We start from the raw sequence: 19,475 nt of genomic DNA on the forward strand, positions 1-19,475 counted from the left end.
GACGCTATACTAATGATATCAAAGGCATAGGAATCTGTGCGGAAGGAAACGATCATCAACTGTTTTCGTTTTTCCGGCCTAACTAACGACTTACATCCATCAGGGATCGTATACAACGATATTGCACACACTCATTTACAGGATGCCGTTTCCCTTCTCAGTTCTGACTTCTCTGCAGATGACTATGTACGAGTGGATGACGAAATAAGTACGAGCGAAGAACTGTCAGATATTGACATCGTACTGAGTCACCAAACTACTAACAAACAAAGTACTGATGAGGTTGATGAAAAATTGGAAGATTTCGGCAAAATCCCTACTGTTGCCCAAGCGTATGCTGCTTGTTCCACCATAGGAGCATTTATTCAGACTGCTGAAGCTTCCCAGAGTGTGAAAGAATTATTATCGATGGTTTCCACATCAATTGAAAAAATGTTTTTTTTTCAGAAGTTCAAGGAATGCGACAAACAAAAATTACAGACTTTTTTCATTAAATATTCAGGTAAAATGTTGTATTTACATATTTTGTAATACATAAATGTATGTCATCGACCTAGAGTCACCTTAGAATTTCAATTTGGAACAATGTAAAACCACATATTTATGCCACAGCTATAATTTTAGTGGTAGCTTCAACTACAAAAGAAGGCACTGAAGATGATCTGATCTAGATCTAGATCTGAAGTGGACGTAAAGTATGAATGCAAGAAATAGACTAAAAAAATCTATTAGACAGTGGGTGGTTGACTACAATAAAAGGGTCTACCAAGCACTATCAATACTGTAGAAAAGAAGAAATCTAACGATGAAATTAAACTACTAAAATTAAAAATCAAAATTGAAAGCAGAGAGTATAAATGGGGTATACTCCAAGTAGTTCAGTTAAACCCACAGTCAATGGAAGAACTATAAAATTAATATGTCAAAGCATTACTCAAGACCAACTGACCAACAGTGAGAGATGTTAAAATATACAACTGTGGAGATGGTATGTCTAAATTACGCAGAGGTACAATAAATACGGAGTTCATATTTATATTTCCTACTCGCCTCCCCTCCACTGGTTTCGGCGTGAGGGGGCGTACTAGACCAACACTAGGGGTTGGCATCTTCTGGAGATGTTTTTAATGATTTTATCTCCAGCTGAAAGATGTGGTTTTAAGTCCAGCCGAAACATCATAGCCAGCCAAAGGTGGAAATTTTGCGATTGCACCTAAAGTTATACCCAAGGAAGATATCATCGCTAATATCGAGTCTGCGATTCGCAACTTACCAATCGAAAAAGCTGAAGAAATAAGGACAGAATGAGCGAGAATTTTGCATAAAGCTAAGACACCGAAAAATAATCTGAGTCACCAAGAAATTCGTGCTATAAAATCGTTAAAGGCGGACAAAGATGTTGTAATTTTACCAGCAGACAAGGGAAACGCCACCGTCGTAATGAAGATAACCGACTACAAAACAAAAATACAAAATCTTCTAGATCCTGCGGTATATAGAAGACTTAAAAAAGATCCCACAGCAGTCACCCTACGAAAAATCAAGAAACTTATAAAATCTTTGTCCATACCAGAGGATACAAAGCCAAGAATATGCAACAGCGAAGCAGTCCCACCACGCCTGTATGGCTTACCGAAAATACACAAAGCCCGGTCGTAGCCAACCTTTTCATGGAGCATCTAGAGAAGAAGGTAATGGAGTCATCATACAAGCCAAGGGTATGGTTTAGATACGTCGATGAAACTTTTGTGATTTGGGGTCACGGAGTAGAAAAACTTAACGATTTCCTGTGTTATATAAACACACTACATCCAAATATTCAATTTACGATAGAAACAGAGAAAGATCAACTAGCGTTCCTAGATGTATTAGTAAATCGAAAGGAAGGTTACTTAGGGCATAAAGTGTATCACAGACATAAACAGGAACTCAAATCATCATCCAGGCCAAAACCAAGGTATCATCAAAACTCTGGCGGAGAGGACGAAGAGAATTTGTGAACCAAAGCATTTGCAAAGTGAACTTCTTCATATTGAAAAAGCGCTCACCTCTAATGGTTTTACCAGAAAAAAAATACATAAATCATAACAGCATGTATAGGCAAAGCGTTCTTGTCTTATATATCGGGGGTAACAGACAGAATTGGACAAATACTTAAAAAAGCCAATGTATCATATTCAATATCTATCATACTAATAGTAACAGATAACCTAGCAAATTTACAGTTTTTGATGGAAAACATAAACACCCATACCAATAAGTATGGTCTAAAACTGAACATCAAAAAGACTAAATTCATGATTGTAACAAAGAAGCTATACACCAATGTGAATTTAATCATAAATAATCAGCCAGTTGAAAGAGTTACGTCCTACAAATATTTAGGGGTTTGCTTCACTGATGCTAATGACCAGACAAGAGAAATCAAGAGGCGAATAGAGATAGCGAGACAATCGTTTGTCAAAATGAAAAAGTTCCTATGCAGCCGAGACATAAATATAAACTTAAGAACGAGAATGTTAAGGTGCTATGTTTTCTCCGTTCTGCTGTACGGCATGGAAGCCTGGACACTGAAAAAGATAAACATCAAAAACATTGAGGCATTCGAGATGTGGTGTTACAGGAGAATGTGGAAAATACCATGGACAGAAAGAGTAACAAATCAAGATGTTCTGCTGAAGATGGGGAAGGAATTCGAAGTCATAAAAACCATACAAACGAAAAAATTGGAATATCTGGGTCACATAATGAGAGGAGAAAAGTACTCTCTGCTTAGACTCATAATCCAAGGAAAAATCTCGGGAAAGAGAAATGTGGGACGTAGGAGGATTTCCTGGTTGCGAAATTTAAGGGAGTGGTATGGGTGCAGCTCAATACAGTTGTTCAGAGCTGCAGCCAACAAAGTAAAGATTGCTGTGATGGTAGCCAACCTCCGATAGGAGACGGTACTGCAAGAAGAAGAATCATAGTCAAAATCAAGGACTGTTTAAGATCGGTGAAGGACAAACGCGACCCGTTAGCAACGGCCGGAGTATACCGAATACCATGCAAATGTGAAATGGTATATGTGGGAACCACAAAAAGACACACAAACACAAGGATAAACGAACATAAAAGCCATTGTCGTTTAGGATATATTGACAAATTTGCAGTTGCCGAACACGCTTTGGGAAGCGGAGAACATCGGATACTGTTTGAAGAAACGCAGATGCTGGATAAAACATCACAGTACTACCCACAGTTATGACACAATATAAATATGACCTCCGTAGTACAACGCGGCTTCGAAAAAAATGGTACAGAGCTGCTGCAGCCAATCAAGAGATGGTTGGTTGGATGAGTTTGGATGGCTGCAGAAGTTCGGTCACAGTCTGGCGAGACTAAAACGATAGTATATAAGACCAATATACACCTGGAAATGCACACCCCAACACACGCACACATAGTAATAGTTTAGAAGTAGTAAAAAAATTAAAACCCAAAAAACATATACACGGAGTGTCTGAGAGCATTATACACTTGGGAATGCACACTTCATAGATAAGTTAGATTAGTAGTAGTATTTAAGACAAAAAAAACAAAAAAAAATCGCTCACTGTCTAAACAAAACCATGCCTTCTACAGAACACCGAATGTCATCTGCTGTTTCGTACAAAAATATAAAAAACCCAATTAAAAAGTATAAAAGGTCCGTCAGGCCTTTTATACCAGCCGTCAGGCAGAGGCCCCTAAAGCAGATCGAATGCTGATCCTATCGCGAATTCAGAGCTCCGAGGTCATGTGCGGCATACATGGGCTCGGTGGCCGGACTCTACTCGGATGATCAGCCGGCGAGGAGAACAAAATTTATTTTGCCAAATCGGCGCCTGAGTGTACGGGCACACACTTTTTTCGGACAGAGTCATCAGCCCATTCTGGTGGCTCTCTGTTCGGAACACACACTTTTTCTTTTAGGGACACCAGTCCCGATGTCAAGTTAGAGTAATTTCTATAGAGTCAGTAAAGTAAATAGGGAGAAAAGCCGATATGTGTGCTAGGTGACTTAACCACAGTCAATAAAAACAGAGGGTGTCGGATTACCCAGAGCAACCAAAGTAACTTTCAGATCATAAGCCTCCTCACGTAAGTCACACGTTGAGAAGGGGTGGAGGAAAAGCCTGGGGGTCAGATAGGTACCACTTCAATAGCGAAGTGTGACCGGTTTGATCTTCGGACATGTGGATCCCACTTTATAATGGTATACACATGTTCCTTAGGGGCAGGGTTGATCACATGTGTGTGTGTGTGTGTGAACGCGGCGTCAGTTTCAGCTTACAAGAGAAGTAGTAACATCTCCAGAAGATGCCAACCCCTAGTGTTGGCGAAACGTCGAGAACTAATCTCAGAAGACAACGGCCTAACAGTCCGAACAAACAGTTTAACAAGTTAGACGATGGCCGTGAAAGCCTAACACATTTTATCAGAAAATAAACATTTTGTAATCTTTAAAAGTTGTATAATAATATAAAAGAAGTTTAATTGTCTTAAATAATAAATAAAATACAAAAAAAAATTGCTGAAAATGTGACGAGCGCAACTCAGAAAACCAAAACAATAGTAATCGGTAAAAAACCAACCAGGTGTAAATTTGAAAATAATGGCGTCAGTATTGAACAAGTAATGGAAATAAAATACCTTGTGATTACATTGTCCAGCTGTGGAGAGAAGTGAGAGATCAAGCCCAAAAAGCAAATAGACTTTAATAATATCACTCTATGGCGAAATCTGACATGTAAGACTGTTATGAAATGAAAAATTTATAAAGCCAGTATAAAACCAACAATGGTGTATGCATCATAAAACAACCGAGACAGTCACAACACAAAGGCTATTGGAAATTGCGCAGATAACAATACTGAGAAGAATTATAGGAAATACGCTGGTTGGAGTGGCGACCTTGAATATATTTATCAATTCTCTCAATATAGAGGGAAGACGACAAGTACTTTGGAAGGTTGTCTCATATAAATAAGTTAAGAAGCTCAAAACCAAGAATGATGGTGAAATTAGGGTGGACCTACATCTCAAAAATTAATACCATGTTTTCTGTTATGTTGGTTTTATTTTTCTGTTTGTTTATCCTCAATTTTTTTAAATATACATATAAGCGATTCATATTTGCTTTTTATCAAAATTTTTGAAAAATTTTTTATTAATAAAATTACTAAAATATATTTTTAATTGCAGCTAGTTACCAGCTTCGTTCCTAAAGACTTTCACCTTGTCTCTGCCAACAAACCGGTGAATCAACCAAAGAACAGGTGCGCAATAATTGTTCCAGTAGAAAGTTCTCGAGTCCATTTGACTCCAAAGCCTGGTGAAGATGGATCTGATTATATCAATGCCAGCTGGTTGCAAGGTTTTCACAACCTTCGTGAATTCATCATCACGCAGCATCCATTCAAGCACACCGTATACGATTTTTGGCAAATGGTTTGGGATCATAACGCACATTTGATAGTCTTCATTAGCTTCATCGATAACTCTGAATATGAAGCTTTCTGGCCCGTTGGAAATGAAGTCATTGAAACTGATACGTATATTTGTCAACTAACCCACGAACACAGCACCTCTAACTATTATATTCGAGAATTTTTGATGAAATCTGTTCAGGACGATTATGAAATACCCATTAAAATGCTCCATTGCGTGAATTGGCCTCATCAGGTTCCTAAGATCAGTGAGATGTATCATTTACCTACATTTGTATTAGAAATGCAGAGAGTTCAAAATGGACCAATCGTTGTTGTCGACCGGTATGTATTACTACTATTTTATGTATTCTTTAGATTTTGCAACATAATAGACTGAGTTTGAACAGAAAAAGTATTCACAATTGTGAGAAGTATATTATTTAAACCTGATTTAACTACTAAGAACATGATATTGGAAGAAGTTTCTATATATGATAATAGTCTGTTTTTTGTACTTTTTATTATTTTTATTTAAAACATTCATCTGATTTGTTAATTATTGTTAGGAGGAGGCCTTTGGTAATGCAATTTTAGGAAACTTATTCGACTTCTTTTTTCGTTTCAAACCTGTTTCCGTACCGGATTTGGGACGAGAGAGGCATTGTTTGGGATGAACGTACTTGCTCAAAGATGTGATATATTTATAGACATGTACTGTTGTTTTGCCACACCAAAATCAAAACGGGCTGGAGATTTCAAATCCGAAAACATTTAGAGATGCATTAAAGGAAACTAGTATGTTGAACACACAAGACAACCCAGAAGAAATGTGGAAAGGTTTCAGAAATGCCATAGAAACCTCTGTAGAAAGAACCAGAACCGAAAAAAAGATCAAAAAAAGAGAAAACACTGGATGACAGATAGAACGCTGCAACTTTTCGAAGAGCGAAGGAGAATCAAATCTCTCATATATCAAAACGACAGCAACAAAAACGAATTAGCATGGTTAAATAGAGAAATTAAAAGAGCATGTAGGGATGATAAAAATAAACATATAAATGAAGAATGCGAAGAACTAGAGAGACATTCAAACCGGTATGAATCAGATGAGCTATATAACAAAGTCCGATATCTATCCAGGGAATTTAAACCAATCACACAAACAATAATGGATCAAAACCAACATATTATAAAGGACTAGAAAGGGGTTGCGGAGGTATGGTGAAAATATTGTCAAAGTCTATATGCAGATGATCTCGAGAATGCAAATCACGACGAGTTCACTGCAGAGAGAGAACCAAACATTCTAAAGTCAGAGTTAGAAAAAACAATCAAAATGTTAAAAAATAGAAAATCTGGCGCAGACCAGATCACCGAAGAAGTTTTAAAAGAGACTGGAGATGGAGTCAGACAGTTAATGGAAAAAACTCGTGAATTCAATACTCCTAGCTTATGTGCTTTGTGGATTACACAAAGGCCTTCGATAAAGTCAAATGGCAGCAGCTATGGTCCATACTAACGGAAATGGGAACACCCCACCACTTAATTCAACTAATTAGAAGTCTATATGAAAATAGTAAGTGCACATTAAAAATAAACAACACCCATTCCGATCATTTCAGAACAGAGGCAGGTATCAGGCAGGGATGCATAATCTCGCCAACTCTGTTTAATATCTACAACGAACACATTATGTGAAAGGTACTAGACGAATGGAAGGATGGAATATCAGTAGGAGGTCAAAAAATCAGTAACTTGAGATATGCTGGTGACACTTTAATAATCGCGGCAAATCAAGAAGAAATGGAAGACATAATGAGATGTCTGCAGGAGAAAAGCAAAACATATGGACTAAAGCTAAATAGGAGTAAGACAAAGATCATTATAGTAGACAGAGCTCGGAATAATCTTCCGAGAACACATTAAAGAAATTGGGGGGTTTGAAGTAGTAAATAGTTTCATATACCTGGGGTCCCTAATAACAAATGACGGAGAGTGTGACAGAGATACGTAGAAGGTTGACTATTGCTAGAACAGCTATGATGAAACTGGTAACAATTTGGAAAAATTCTAGCATAACAATACACACAAAACTAAGGCTGGTAAGGGCACTAATTTTTAAACTTAAAGTAAAGGATAGATTGCTTAAACAAATACAACAGAGATATTTGCAGTATTTTGGACACATTGCTAGAAGAACAGGTACGATGGAAAAACTGATAGTCGAGGGTAGAGTTGAAGGAAAGAGACCAAGGGGAAGATCTTCACGCCGTTGGGTAGATCAAACAAAAGTATTGATTAACTAAGGGTTACATGAAGCCGAACAACTAGCCCAGGACAGGGAAGTATGCAGGGAAATCGTGAAAAAACTGTAAAGGCCTGATGGTGTCACCACATTCCAAGAGCGATTAGGACTGAGGAGGAGAACTGTTGTTTTATTGACTTAAAAAAGGGATTTGATCGTGTTAAGCGCTCTATATTGATCGAAGTTCTAAGAGACATTGGCTTGGATGGCAGAGACGTTTGCATAATTGCAAATCAGCATAGTTGGAATCAACAACAGTTGTAGTAGACGGTTTGGAATCAAAGGCTCCTAATATTAAAAGACGAGTACGGCAAGGATGTCTCTTGTCGCTCCTGCTTTTCAAAATGTACTCCTAACGAATCTTCAGAAATGCCCTTTCTGAAAAACAAGAAGGAATAGCTCTAGAATAGAAGACGGTTTGGATCTGAACATACGAAAACGTCGTCCTAAAGCCACTAAAGCATTTAAATTGTTTCCTGTCTACTCGAAACTGGTCTATGTCTTACATCTATGCCATTTTTTATCCTCTTTATTGTCTCATACACTGCACTTTTTCCGAGTTCAGTCAATTGCACTAATTTTTTAACATTTCGGACACCCTTTCTATACAAATATTCCACCACCACTTTTCTTTTTTCTACTTGCGACATTATTTCACAAATGTTATGTGTGTGTACAAACAACAATATTTGACAGATAGTGTTGTCATGCGATTTTGTCCATAACCTACTATCGGCACAACCTACTTGATTCATTATTTTTGTCTTAAAATGTTACAAAAAGGAAATCTATTAAAATTAGGAAAAATATAAAATTCCGGATACTTTCTAGACGGAAGAAAACATGCAGAAGAAAACATTCAACTTCTCGAATACGAATCACGGCTGTCAGCTCAAGGCTGACACGCCTCCGGAGGACAGTGGACAGTTAACCTCTGGAACGGCAAATCTGAAACATAAAATTCTAGAAGAGTTTTAAAAAAGAAGTGCTCTTACGTGATAGTTTACCAGAAAAATTTAATATTCTTAAAAAAAACAAAATGGGGAAATTTCAAAAAATTGTTCAAGAATTGCTCTTTTTTTTTACTTTTTTCAGTCACATTGTTGGTTTTTAGTCCTTTTGAATAATACGAGTACGTATTTGTAGAATATACACAGTTTTAGTAAATACGTGCAACGAACGTCAGGGAGTGATTCTGCATGAAAATATTGATAGTTGCTATATAAACTTATGCCCGCAAATGCTTTTTCGAGATACGGGGTGTTGAAATTTTTTTAGAAACTAACGATTTATTTATTGCTCTGGAACTGGTTGAGATATAAATGAAATTTAAAGGGGTTTAAAAAGTTGATTATTGCTCATTTTTTACATACAATTTGAAATTACATATTCATCATTGACTCGCTAAAGAAAAAATGGTACTCCGTTGAGATTTTTCAAATAAAAAATCATTCATTTAATTTTTGTCAAAAAATCCTTTTTCTTTTTTTCATATGAGGCGCCGATTAATATAAAAGTTCTAATTGTATGTCAAAAAATGCGCAATAACCAGCTCTTAAAACACACCATATTTAATTTGTATATCTCAACCAGTTTCAAGGCAATAAATAAATCGTTAGTTTGTAAGAAAAAAATTTCAACGCCCCGTATCAAGGAAGCTTTTGCAGGCACACGTTTATATAGTTATAAATATATATCATTATTTTTCATGCAGAATCAGTCCCTGAAGTTAGTTTCACCTGTTTTCTAAAATTCTGTATATTTTACAAATATGTATTTTTCAAAAGAACTAAAAACACACACTTTCAACCTCTGTAACTCAAAAACAATTGATCTTTGAGTCTTGGCGCACTGATAACTTTTGATCAACATAACCAAAGCTACCTCTCTGAAAAGAGAGCTTTAACCAGCTCTCTTTTCATCAGCCAATTTAACCGAAACCACTTTTACATAAGAGAAGTGCCGGGGTCCTTTGATTAAATTTTTTTTCTGTCAAATTGGGGTAAAGACTGACTACATCCGGAGATTAAAGATTTTGAGAAAAACTACGTTTTTAAAATTGGCAGGCAGTTAACCTCCGGATCTTGTCGGTTTTGTTTGTTTTGGTTTTCTCTATGATAGTTTATCACAATTTGACCAAAAAAAAAAATAATAAAATTTTTGTGACTGAAAAAACTCGAAAAAATGTCAATTTTTGAACCAAGTTTGGTTACGATATATAATAGATGAAATACAAAAAATTGTTCAAAATGTTTTTTAGTGAAGTTTTTTAGCATTCTAGACGTTAATGGTATCTTCTTCTTCTTTTCAGCCTTAAGTAATCCAACTTTGGAGACCTCCCCTAAATCAATCCATTGTTTTCTATTTTGCGCCACTTGCTTCCAGTTGTGTCCTCCGATCTTCTTAATGTCATCAGCCCATCTCATTTGTGGTCTTCCTCTGCTTCTCTTTCCTAACCATGGTCTCCATTGTTGTATTTCGTGGTTTCATCTTTTATCCTTCAGTCGGGCATTGTGTCCTGCGAAGCTCCATTTTAATTTGGCAGCATGTTGTCCTGCGTCTTTTACTTTGGTTTTGCTTTTATTCCGTTTGTTTGTTTTTTGTCTACAAGTCTCACCCCGAGCATTTATCTTTCCATCGCTCTTTGTGCCTTTTTACTATTTTATCCATATTAGACTTGGTGAGTGTCCACATCTGTGAACCATACGTGAGTATAGGGAGGATACACTGATCGTAAATTCTGGTTTTCAAATATTGTTCTATTTTAGTGTTTTTCAAGATCCAACTCAGTTTTCCGAATCCTGTCCACGCTAACCTTATTCTTCTGGTAATTTCGGCAGTTTGATTTTCTTTGTTAATTTTCATTATCTGTCCCAGGTAGATGTATTCGCTTACTGTTTCTAAATTTATGTCGTTTAACGTTATTTCTCTAATTTTCGGTGTATTTGTCATTATTTTTGTTTTTTTTTTCAAGTTCATCTAAGACCTACTTTTTCCGAAGCTTGAAATAGTTACGTCATCATGGTCTGTAGTTCTTCGAAACTTGTAGGGAATATTACAATGTCATCAGCGTATCTCAAATGACTCAGTCTTTTTCCATGAACATGTATTCCTTTATCTGCCCAGTTAATGTCTTTGAACAGGTCTTCCAGTCCAAGTGTGAATAGCTTTGGTGAGATAACATCTCCCCGGCGAACTCCTCTGTTGATTGGTATAGCTTTGGTTTTCGCATCTATATGTATTTTCATTCACTGTACCTTAGGAAGATGAATGAATTGGTTTCTTCTTCCAATATACACCATCCTGCGCCATCGCATGCGTATATACACCATCCGTCCTATGCCATCTTTTACATGGCTTTTCTATGCCGTCAGGAACTCTTCTCGTTAGTTTGTCATCATCATACATATTGCATTGGTGGTGATCTAGTGAGTATGGAATTATGAAATAATGAACTGGTTTATAGGACGCAAATATAGACTTTCTATTGAAATAAGCTACTCTTGTATAAATGCATATTAAGACCAACTTGAGCCCACGGAGTCCACTTATGGAGTTGTTCAAACCAACATACACTCAGACTAAAGGCAATCTAAACTACTATGAACTTTTACTATACAGTCATCTCTCGTTATTCGCGGACTCATCGACCACGGTCTCGATTTTTTGCAATTTAGATTTTCTTCCGTATCGACTTTTGATGAATACCACACTCTATAGTCTATACGGTAATTCACTGGCATCGAATATTTGTCCTGTGCGTTATAATTCTTAGTAGGTATTTTACAAATATGTACATACATATACTTCTTCACATTTCGCGTGGTTTACGGTTCTCGTTTTAACGTAGGACATACTGAAAAATGTCTTCGTCTGAAAGGAATAAGTAAGGATTTATGATCTATTAAAATTTAAAGTTTATTAAACAATAAGCATGAGAATATTAACAAAACATGTGCTTTTAAAACAGTTTGACAAGAAGTGCCTGTGCAATTAAAGCATGTACATATGAAAAATTATTAAAATAATATCAAAGAGTTTTAGGACTGTATTATAGATGTGGTTCCAAATAATTAGAAGAGGTAATTAAATGATATACATACAATAGCTAAATCAAGTTAAATCAAACAAAAACTTGCACAAATTAAGAGACAGATACTTTAAATTGACAAATTGAATGTATTCAACAAATTGTTAAAAAATATCTTGGCAATGATTTGTGTAGGTTTTCTGTGCATAACTTTATAATGAGCAGTATATTTCATATATCTAAAAATTCGTTCTGCTTAAGATTTATTACTATTTAAAGTATTTCCTTGGACAAAGGTACGCTAGGCTCTGCAGGAATATTTAATAGATTAGCATTAAGCATATTAAATTTACTAAGTTTTTTTTATATAATTTTGTTGATGAATAGCAATTGTATCCGCACTAGGATCTTGTACAATCTCAAGTCCAACAAAGTAATTTAATATTTAAATTCACAGTTATTTTAAACATTTGCTTTACAGTTTCTATAACTTCATTAATAACACTGTCTTATTTTGACATGACCATCAACATAAGTTGCTAAATACTTTTTAGCATTCGCAAAATTACCAACAAAAACACATTGGTCATTTTTTAATTGTCCAAAGTCAAATGTATTAAGAAAAAATACAAACTTCTGGTTGTAGCACCTTGGTGATTGCTTAAATCTATATATGCTCGTATTTAACTTACACAGTAAGTTCTGTGACCTCTTACTTTCAAAACCAGTTGGCTGCTTCATATGCACGCTGCCAGGTCACCATACAGGAATGCAGTTTGTACATCAAAGTTAACAAGTCGGTCATTAATATTATCATCTTTGGCATAATAGAAAAGATTACAATTAAAATCCTCACCGTCATGATCTGTTTCTTGAGAACTACACGGAACTGTCTTGCCACTTTCTTGAATATCGTAGCAAATTCTCTCTTCATTATCATCTAATATTTCAAATTTAAAACTAATAATTTCCTTCTTATTTTCAATTGTTTTATTTTCATTAAAATTTACAATGCAGCTCACATAACTTCTTCCCTTCCCACAATCCAAAAGACTATAATTTGATGAATACCCGTCAAATCCAACAAACAATAACTTTCTTGGGAGGCCGTCCCTGGCGGTACAGTAGTAAACAGTGTTTTTCTTCGGTCCTACAAAATTTGCACTTTACGGTGGGATTTAAGAATAGTGTATAGTTAAGTTATGGTGCAATAATTAGCTGATAAACTGTAAGTCATCTATATATAATTATTAAGCCGCAAATCAAATTTAAAATTATTGTGTCGATTTAAAATTTAAATAATCTTAAAATTTCGTATCGATACGAGGTATATTGAGGTGTCTTTGGCGTTGTTATCAGCAACTGGACAGGTCAGCAACGAGAATTGCGGGCCCACTGTTCAACATAACTATGGAGTCAAATAATGAATCGATTCCCTATTCAAAACCAATCTACCACCGTTGAGTCATATTCCACACATTTAGCCGAGCAGCAATTTCCAAAAAAAGATCAGGCTATAATTTTCGGCGCAATCGATGGAAGTCGTCTTCAGGATTACCTTATCTTTTAGGAAGCGTAATAGATCTATCAAATAATAGAATTTGCATATATCTATCTAGTAAGCAACTGTTAGAGGACTTTATGAATTCCAACGACTCAATCGAGGTTCAAGATCATATTATAAAGGCACGTCGACTTATAACACCAGCTAAGAGACTTATACTTTCAATTGCATCTCCAACTATTCCTCATGAAGTACTTTGCAATGAATTGAAAAATATTGCTGATACATTACCACATTTTTCTGAAACAACTATTTCAGCCAATCTTACAAATAAAACTTCAAGCTCGGCTTCTGTCACTACTTATGAGTTTGCTCCAGTACTTCCAAATGTAATAAAGCCACATCATCTAAGTAAAAACTCTGATAATCCTTGTGCCAAATAACTAAAAGAAACCGCGCTCATCCAACGATCCATCTACACGGAAAACTCTTGAAAATTTTATTGATTAATCATACACCACCTTTCGTTTTAAATTATCACCAATTGTCCTTAATGATTGATAATCTCCAAGGCTCGCCCGACACTATTTACGTCGTCAAAGAATTTACAAGTAATATGGTTGGATTATTCCATCTTTTAAATGCAGCTATCAATATGCATTCAGTATCCCCCAACTCAGAATCTGTTAACAAGATTCAACTCGATTCTTCATTGAAACATTGATGAATTTTTCCGTCGTCTCCTTATACTACAGCTTCTTTTATCTGTATACTCTCCAAATATTATTTGTTTACAAGAGACAAACTTAAAGACTAATCGTACAATTCTAAACATTTCACTTATTTTCGCAAAGACCGCACATATGCAAGTCGTGCAAGTGGTGTAGCGATACCAGTAAAATAATCCATCGAGGCGGTACAAATTACAATAGTTAGTGATTTGGAGGCTGTCGCTGTCAGAATCACAACTATCAGTTAATGTCTATTTGCAATGTGTACCTTCCTGGTGACATACAAATAAATTCTGATAGCCTTTGCATATTATTAGCGCAACTGCCACGTCCTCGTATAATTCTGGGCGACCTTGATGCTTACATTATAATATGGGAGTCAGATCACACATCTGCCAGACACAAGTATTGTAATGTAATGCATCGATTTAACTGTCTGCGACCGAAATTTAGCTCATTGCCTCAGTTCTCTAGCCTATACATATGATAGTGACCATTTAAATTTAAAATGCTAAACGCAAGGGCACCGCTACCAAATACCCCTCTCTTTGATGTCTGGAACAAAGTTTGAAAAATGTCTGGTTTACGTACTTCACACAATTTCACGGGTTTACAAGAAAATAATAATTTCATAACATCGTTTAGCAGTGATATTGCAAACATTTTTGGGAGAATCTATCAAGGCCACTCATCGAATCAACAGTATACAGCCAATTTTCTTAAAGTCAAAGAATTCTCCAAACAAAACTCCATTCATCCTTTTAAAGTTCAAAATAATTCCTTAAACCGTCCTATCTCTTTTCAAGAGATGTGCATTTAATAAAGCTTGGGAGTCCAACATTTTGAGACAACTTCATAACTGGAATATTCAAGGTCACTGTCTTGTCTTTATCCAAAACTTTTTCAATCGTGGGCAGAAATTAAGAACGACTATGTAAGGGAGGCTGCACCAGAATCGGTAGAATACACTGAGAAGGATGATGAGGATTGGAGTACATTGGCTGTAATACATGTTGAATAGAAAAACAAATTAAAATACTAATGACACTTTCCTAACACAAAGCTTATAATTATAATAATATAATAATTTGAAGCCATCTAAGCTATAAGATTATCTGAGAATATGACACCTTGATAAAACAGATAAAGATTTGAAATATTTTTAAAAACTTATAGAGAAACTTCAGAAGAGACTCACGCTAGACAAAATCTTCGCTTTGACGGCACAAAAAAAGATGATGGTTTGTGAGCGTCTTAAAATATCTTGTTGATCCGGATATCTTGATGACAAATCCAGAAAATCGCATACTATCGGAGAACAGTTAATTTTGCCAGCCATTGGAGTGGTTTTAAAAACTGTTCTACACAAATCTGACATTAAAACAATTTCTTTAAGTAACAACACAGTTTAAAGACGTATTGATGAAATGCTTGTGTATTTATTTGCAAACTACCCAGTTCTCTAAAGAGCTGGACGACTCAATTTTCCCTGTTAATGAAGCATTATTATAGGCATAAGATCGTTTTCTGCACTGCGTCATCCAGAGACAACATTTAGTTGCTAAAAATTGGAATCTAAGATTGCATGACTCTCCCATTTGTCATTGATGCAGTAAACCGAATCCGAAAGAATGCGTCAAATACGCGGTTTTGGTCTATGGTAAACAAAGTTGGTCTGAAAATCAATAAAGCTAAGACAAAAATAATGGTGGTTGACGGATTCCACACTATTCAACTGACTAACATGTTACAGGAATACCAGATAGTGGACAGTTTTGTCTATCTCGGATCTAGTATAACTAACGATGCACATAGGAGTATTTGAACGATTTAGGCGGCCAAAATTATTTTTATAGTGTATTGTATTTTAAAAAATGTTACTAAGCCGAACGGATAGTTTTTATTAAAAAAAAAAATTTATTAACAAAAAATACTTTATTTTAATACTTTTGTTGTTATTTTGAAATCAAAATATTAACAATATTCCTAATCCGATAAAACTTACTATCGTAGAGTATATGTTATGATTGCTGTTAATAACATAGTAATTAAACACTTATGGGAATGCCCTTGTCCAGCAGCGGATGCAAATATACTGAAGAAGAATAATCACTCAGAATCACTAGTACCACTTTCACGACCATCTAAAGGCACATTTTCTCCTTCGTTTCCGGAAGAGTATCCAGCTGGGTTGGGATCAGTAGGTAGCAGCATTTGTAATGTTTCAGATAAGAAACTACTTTTCTTTCTTTTTTTTATTTGCCTCCTACAACTCATCAAAGGGTCCGAACTCAAAAGTAGGCGATTGAAAATATCCCTGTTGCAGCTTTCTCTTGAAAATTTCCGTGCGAAATCTTGGCGATAAGACCGGAAGTGCTTGTTGCGCGCTTCTGCGGCTTCTTCAGAGAGCTGCCCAATTGGCAACAATGCATTTTTTTATAATTATTGCACCATGCATGAGTATTTTGTGCAATGTGGGCGTCATGGGTGCCATGGATAGAGATCTATATATAAACGAGCAGTTTCTTTTGCGTAATTATCGTATTTATCATGGTCAATTTTGTGGCCGCTTGAAATAGTCTCCAAAATCACTTTTAATCTGTATATTAATTCGAAATTAATACCTGTAATTTCTGAAGCAACTTGGGGATTCTCGAAAAATCTTCGGCTTGTATTTCCGTCATTTGTATTGCCAAAATTCGCCTTTGGCATGTCCACAAGCAATCCAGTTTCTTTGCGGAATCTCTCCTGGATTTCTTTTTTCCTTTCTTTTTCCAATTGTTTTTCAGCTTCTGTTTTTCTTGCCCTATATTTTTTCACTGGCAATTTGTACGCCAAATGCAGAATACTTTCAAATACTCTTATTCTGGCATGTAATACAGAGAGTCCGAATTGAATTGCCCCATCATGAACACAATTTGCTCTGTCTAAGTTATTGAAATCTTTTGAAGTAGCACCGCAAATATAACATCGGCTTGTCGATGTAGTTCCTGTGGCAGCATTGCAGACCTTTCCGTCCACCATTGTCATTATGAATTCATATTTGACTCTAAATTGTTGGTCACATAAGTCAAAATCGGTTGCAACAAGCGAGTTAATAGAATTATTGATATAATCAATTTCTTCTTTAGTGGTATCACTGGTCTCTTTGACAAACCTAAACCGTATTGGCCGACAAAACCTAGGAGAAGAGGGTGTGGGGTTTTCCCATACAGTTTTTTCATTTTTTTGTCCACATACTAATTTCAAAGGAACAAAGCAACTTTGAAATATATTGGAATCACTGTCCTCATCACTATCAAACTTTTGTTTGTACTGCGATTGCTGGGACCCATCACAGCCCCATTCGCAGATTAATTTTAGAGTTTCGCGTTCTTTCTCTTTTATCGATAGTAAAACCTCTTCTAGGTACTCCGATAATCGTCTAACGGTTAGGTTGATCAAAGGCTGCAATTTAGCTTCCGCACTAGTGCTAGTTACAGTGCAAGCTTCAGGTGGCGGATAGCATTTCTTTTTTTCTTTTTGTAGCAGACTGTAGCACGGAAAGAAGTTTTTATTCGTGCTTCTTATTATATCATATTGTGCTCGTGTTAGGTCTGCGTCTATGAACATTTGGCTGGCTTCCTGGATACTCAAAGGATTAATTTTATCTCTCAAAGACTTTGTGCGATTGTATGCCTTTTTATATTTTGATGCGCGAGTTGGCGAACATATAATTCCTTTGAGTACATTGGAAGCGTCTCTCTTTCCCCTTTCCTGTAACTTGACTTGAGCAGCATGCACTAGAGTATCTTCGTCGAAGTTGGAGCGAATATCTTGTGTTCTCCTTCGTTTACTTCTTTCACTGAGATCTCCAAAAGTTTTATGAGGTCGCCCTGGCCGATTTGCCGTACTATCGGTAACAGGAATCGCAAAGGTCCCCTCGAGCCAAGAATCGTTATATTTAAGAAATACATCTTCTCTATTATGGGCTTTCGTCCATATTTTCTTCATTTCTGACTTGAAATGCGCAAAATTGCTTTTCAGTATTCCGATTTGGTCATTAGTGTAGTCTTCATTAGACAAAAGTTGATTTTTTAAACAATTTAGTTTTTCTTCTAAATTAGGTAAATTTTCTTTTCTCATGCCATTGAACAAGTATTTTCTAGTTACAATCTTCACTCCAGATGTACCCCCTGAACCTAAAACCAACAAATATTTCGTTTAAGCCAAAAACAGATAAAGAATATTTTCGGAAAATTTAAGTCCTTAATTCTCTCATTATCTTATAATTTTCAAAGTACAAAATTTTTAATTATCCGGGATTATCCGTGACCAATTTTTTAAATTTCTAATAGTTATAACATTGAATTATACATAGTAACAAAAATAATTGCCCGATCTATTCCGATAGAAATAAATATCTACTACACAAATAATTTTTTTGAGAAAATTTGGATCAAAAACAACTTAATTTCAGAGCGATAAAAGTGAATTATTAAACCAATAAATCAAATAGATTTTAATATATATTATAAGCTACTAACCTCTTGTTTGAGAATCCATGATTTTTTTCTACACAAACTTAATAAAGTAAAATATCACTTTGTAAATAACGTTTATAGGAGCGCTGAGAACCGATACACGTACACGAGGTGACAAGATCTAATTCAGACTGACCGTGCACGAATGTGAGTGGAGGTCAGAGGTCGGAAGGGCTTGGGTACTATTCGCGGAAGGTTATTGTACTTCAGGCAAATATTTTCGTAGACGTACTTATTGTTTTGAAAAATCGACTTTTGGCCGCCTAAATCGTTCAAATACCCCTATGTGCGATGGTAACTGTGAAGCAGAAGTTCGAAAACGTATTGGTATGGCAAAAAATGCGATTAGTTGCGTAACTAAAGTTTGTAAAGAGAGATCTATCTCTCAAAATATCAAGATGAGACTGGTGAATGCCCTTGTATTCTCAATATTTATTTACGGGACAGAAACTTGGACTCTTCGCGGACGCGAGAGCTAAGAAATTGATGCCTTTGAGATGTGATGCTGGAAAAGAATGCTGCACATACCTTGGACAGCTCATAGGACAAACGTTTCCATGTTAAACCAATTCGAAATTAAAAAAAGGCTGTCCACAACGTGTCTGCAACATATTCTGCAATTTTTCGGTCACGTGGTTCGCAGAGGTGACGATAGTAGTTCGGACAGATTAATTGTTTCTAGAAACGTTCCGGAGAGACGATCACCAACTAGATGGTCCGACCAAATTAAGAATTCTGCTGGAAACTCATTCTGCGAAGCTCTCAGAGCAATTGAAGATAGAGACCAATGGAGAAAAATTGTTAGGAATATTGGAAGAAATCACGATCCTCAGTAATGGGGAAACGACAAGAGAGAGAGAGAGAGAGAAACTTTATTATTCCATAATACGGAGTTCAGTTGCCTTATATCTTTCTTAGTTTGGGCTATT

At 35.9% G+C, this 19,475-nt stretch overlaps 1 protein-coding gene across 3 annotated transcripts in view; it reads left to right on the forward strand.

The window, feature by feature from the left end:
- The window catches only part of Ptp99A (Protein tyrosine phosphatase 99A), a 644,333-nt gene that overhangs the window by 588,216 nt on the left and 36,642 nt on the right, over window positions 1-19,475 (forward strand). For all 3 annotated transcript variants that reach the window (XM_072546068.1, XM_072546067.1, XM_072546069.1), the window contains one exon: window positions 5,227-5,795. In XM_072546068.1, the coding sequence (XP_072402169.1) occupies window positions 5,227-5,795 (569 nt within the window). The remainder of the gene's footprint in view (window positions 1-5,226; window positions 5,796-19,475) is intronic.

The sequence above is a fragment of the Diabrotica undecimpunctata genome, chromosome 10, assembly GCF_040954645.1.
Source record: "Diabrotica undecimpunctata isolate CICGRU chromosome 10, icDiaUnde3, whole genome shotgun sequence".
NCBI classification, from domain to species: domain Eukaryota; kingdom Metazoa; phylum Arthropoda; class Insecta; order Coleoptera; family Chrysomelidae; genus Diabrotica; species Diabrotica undecimpunctata.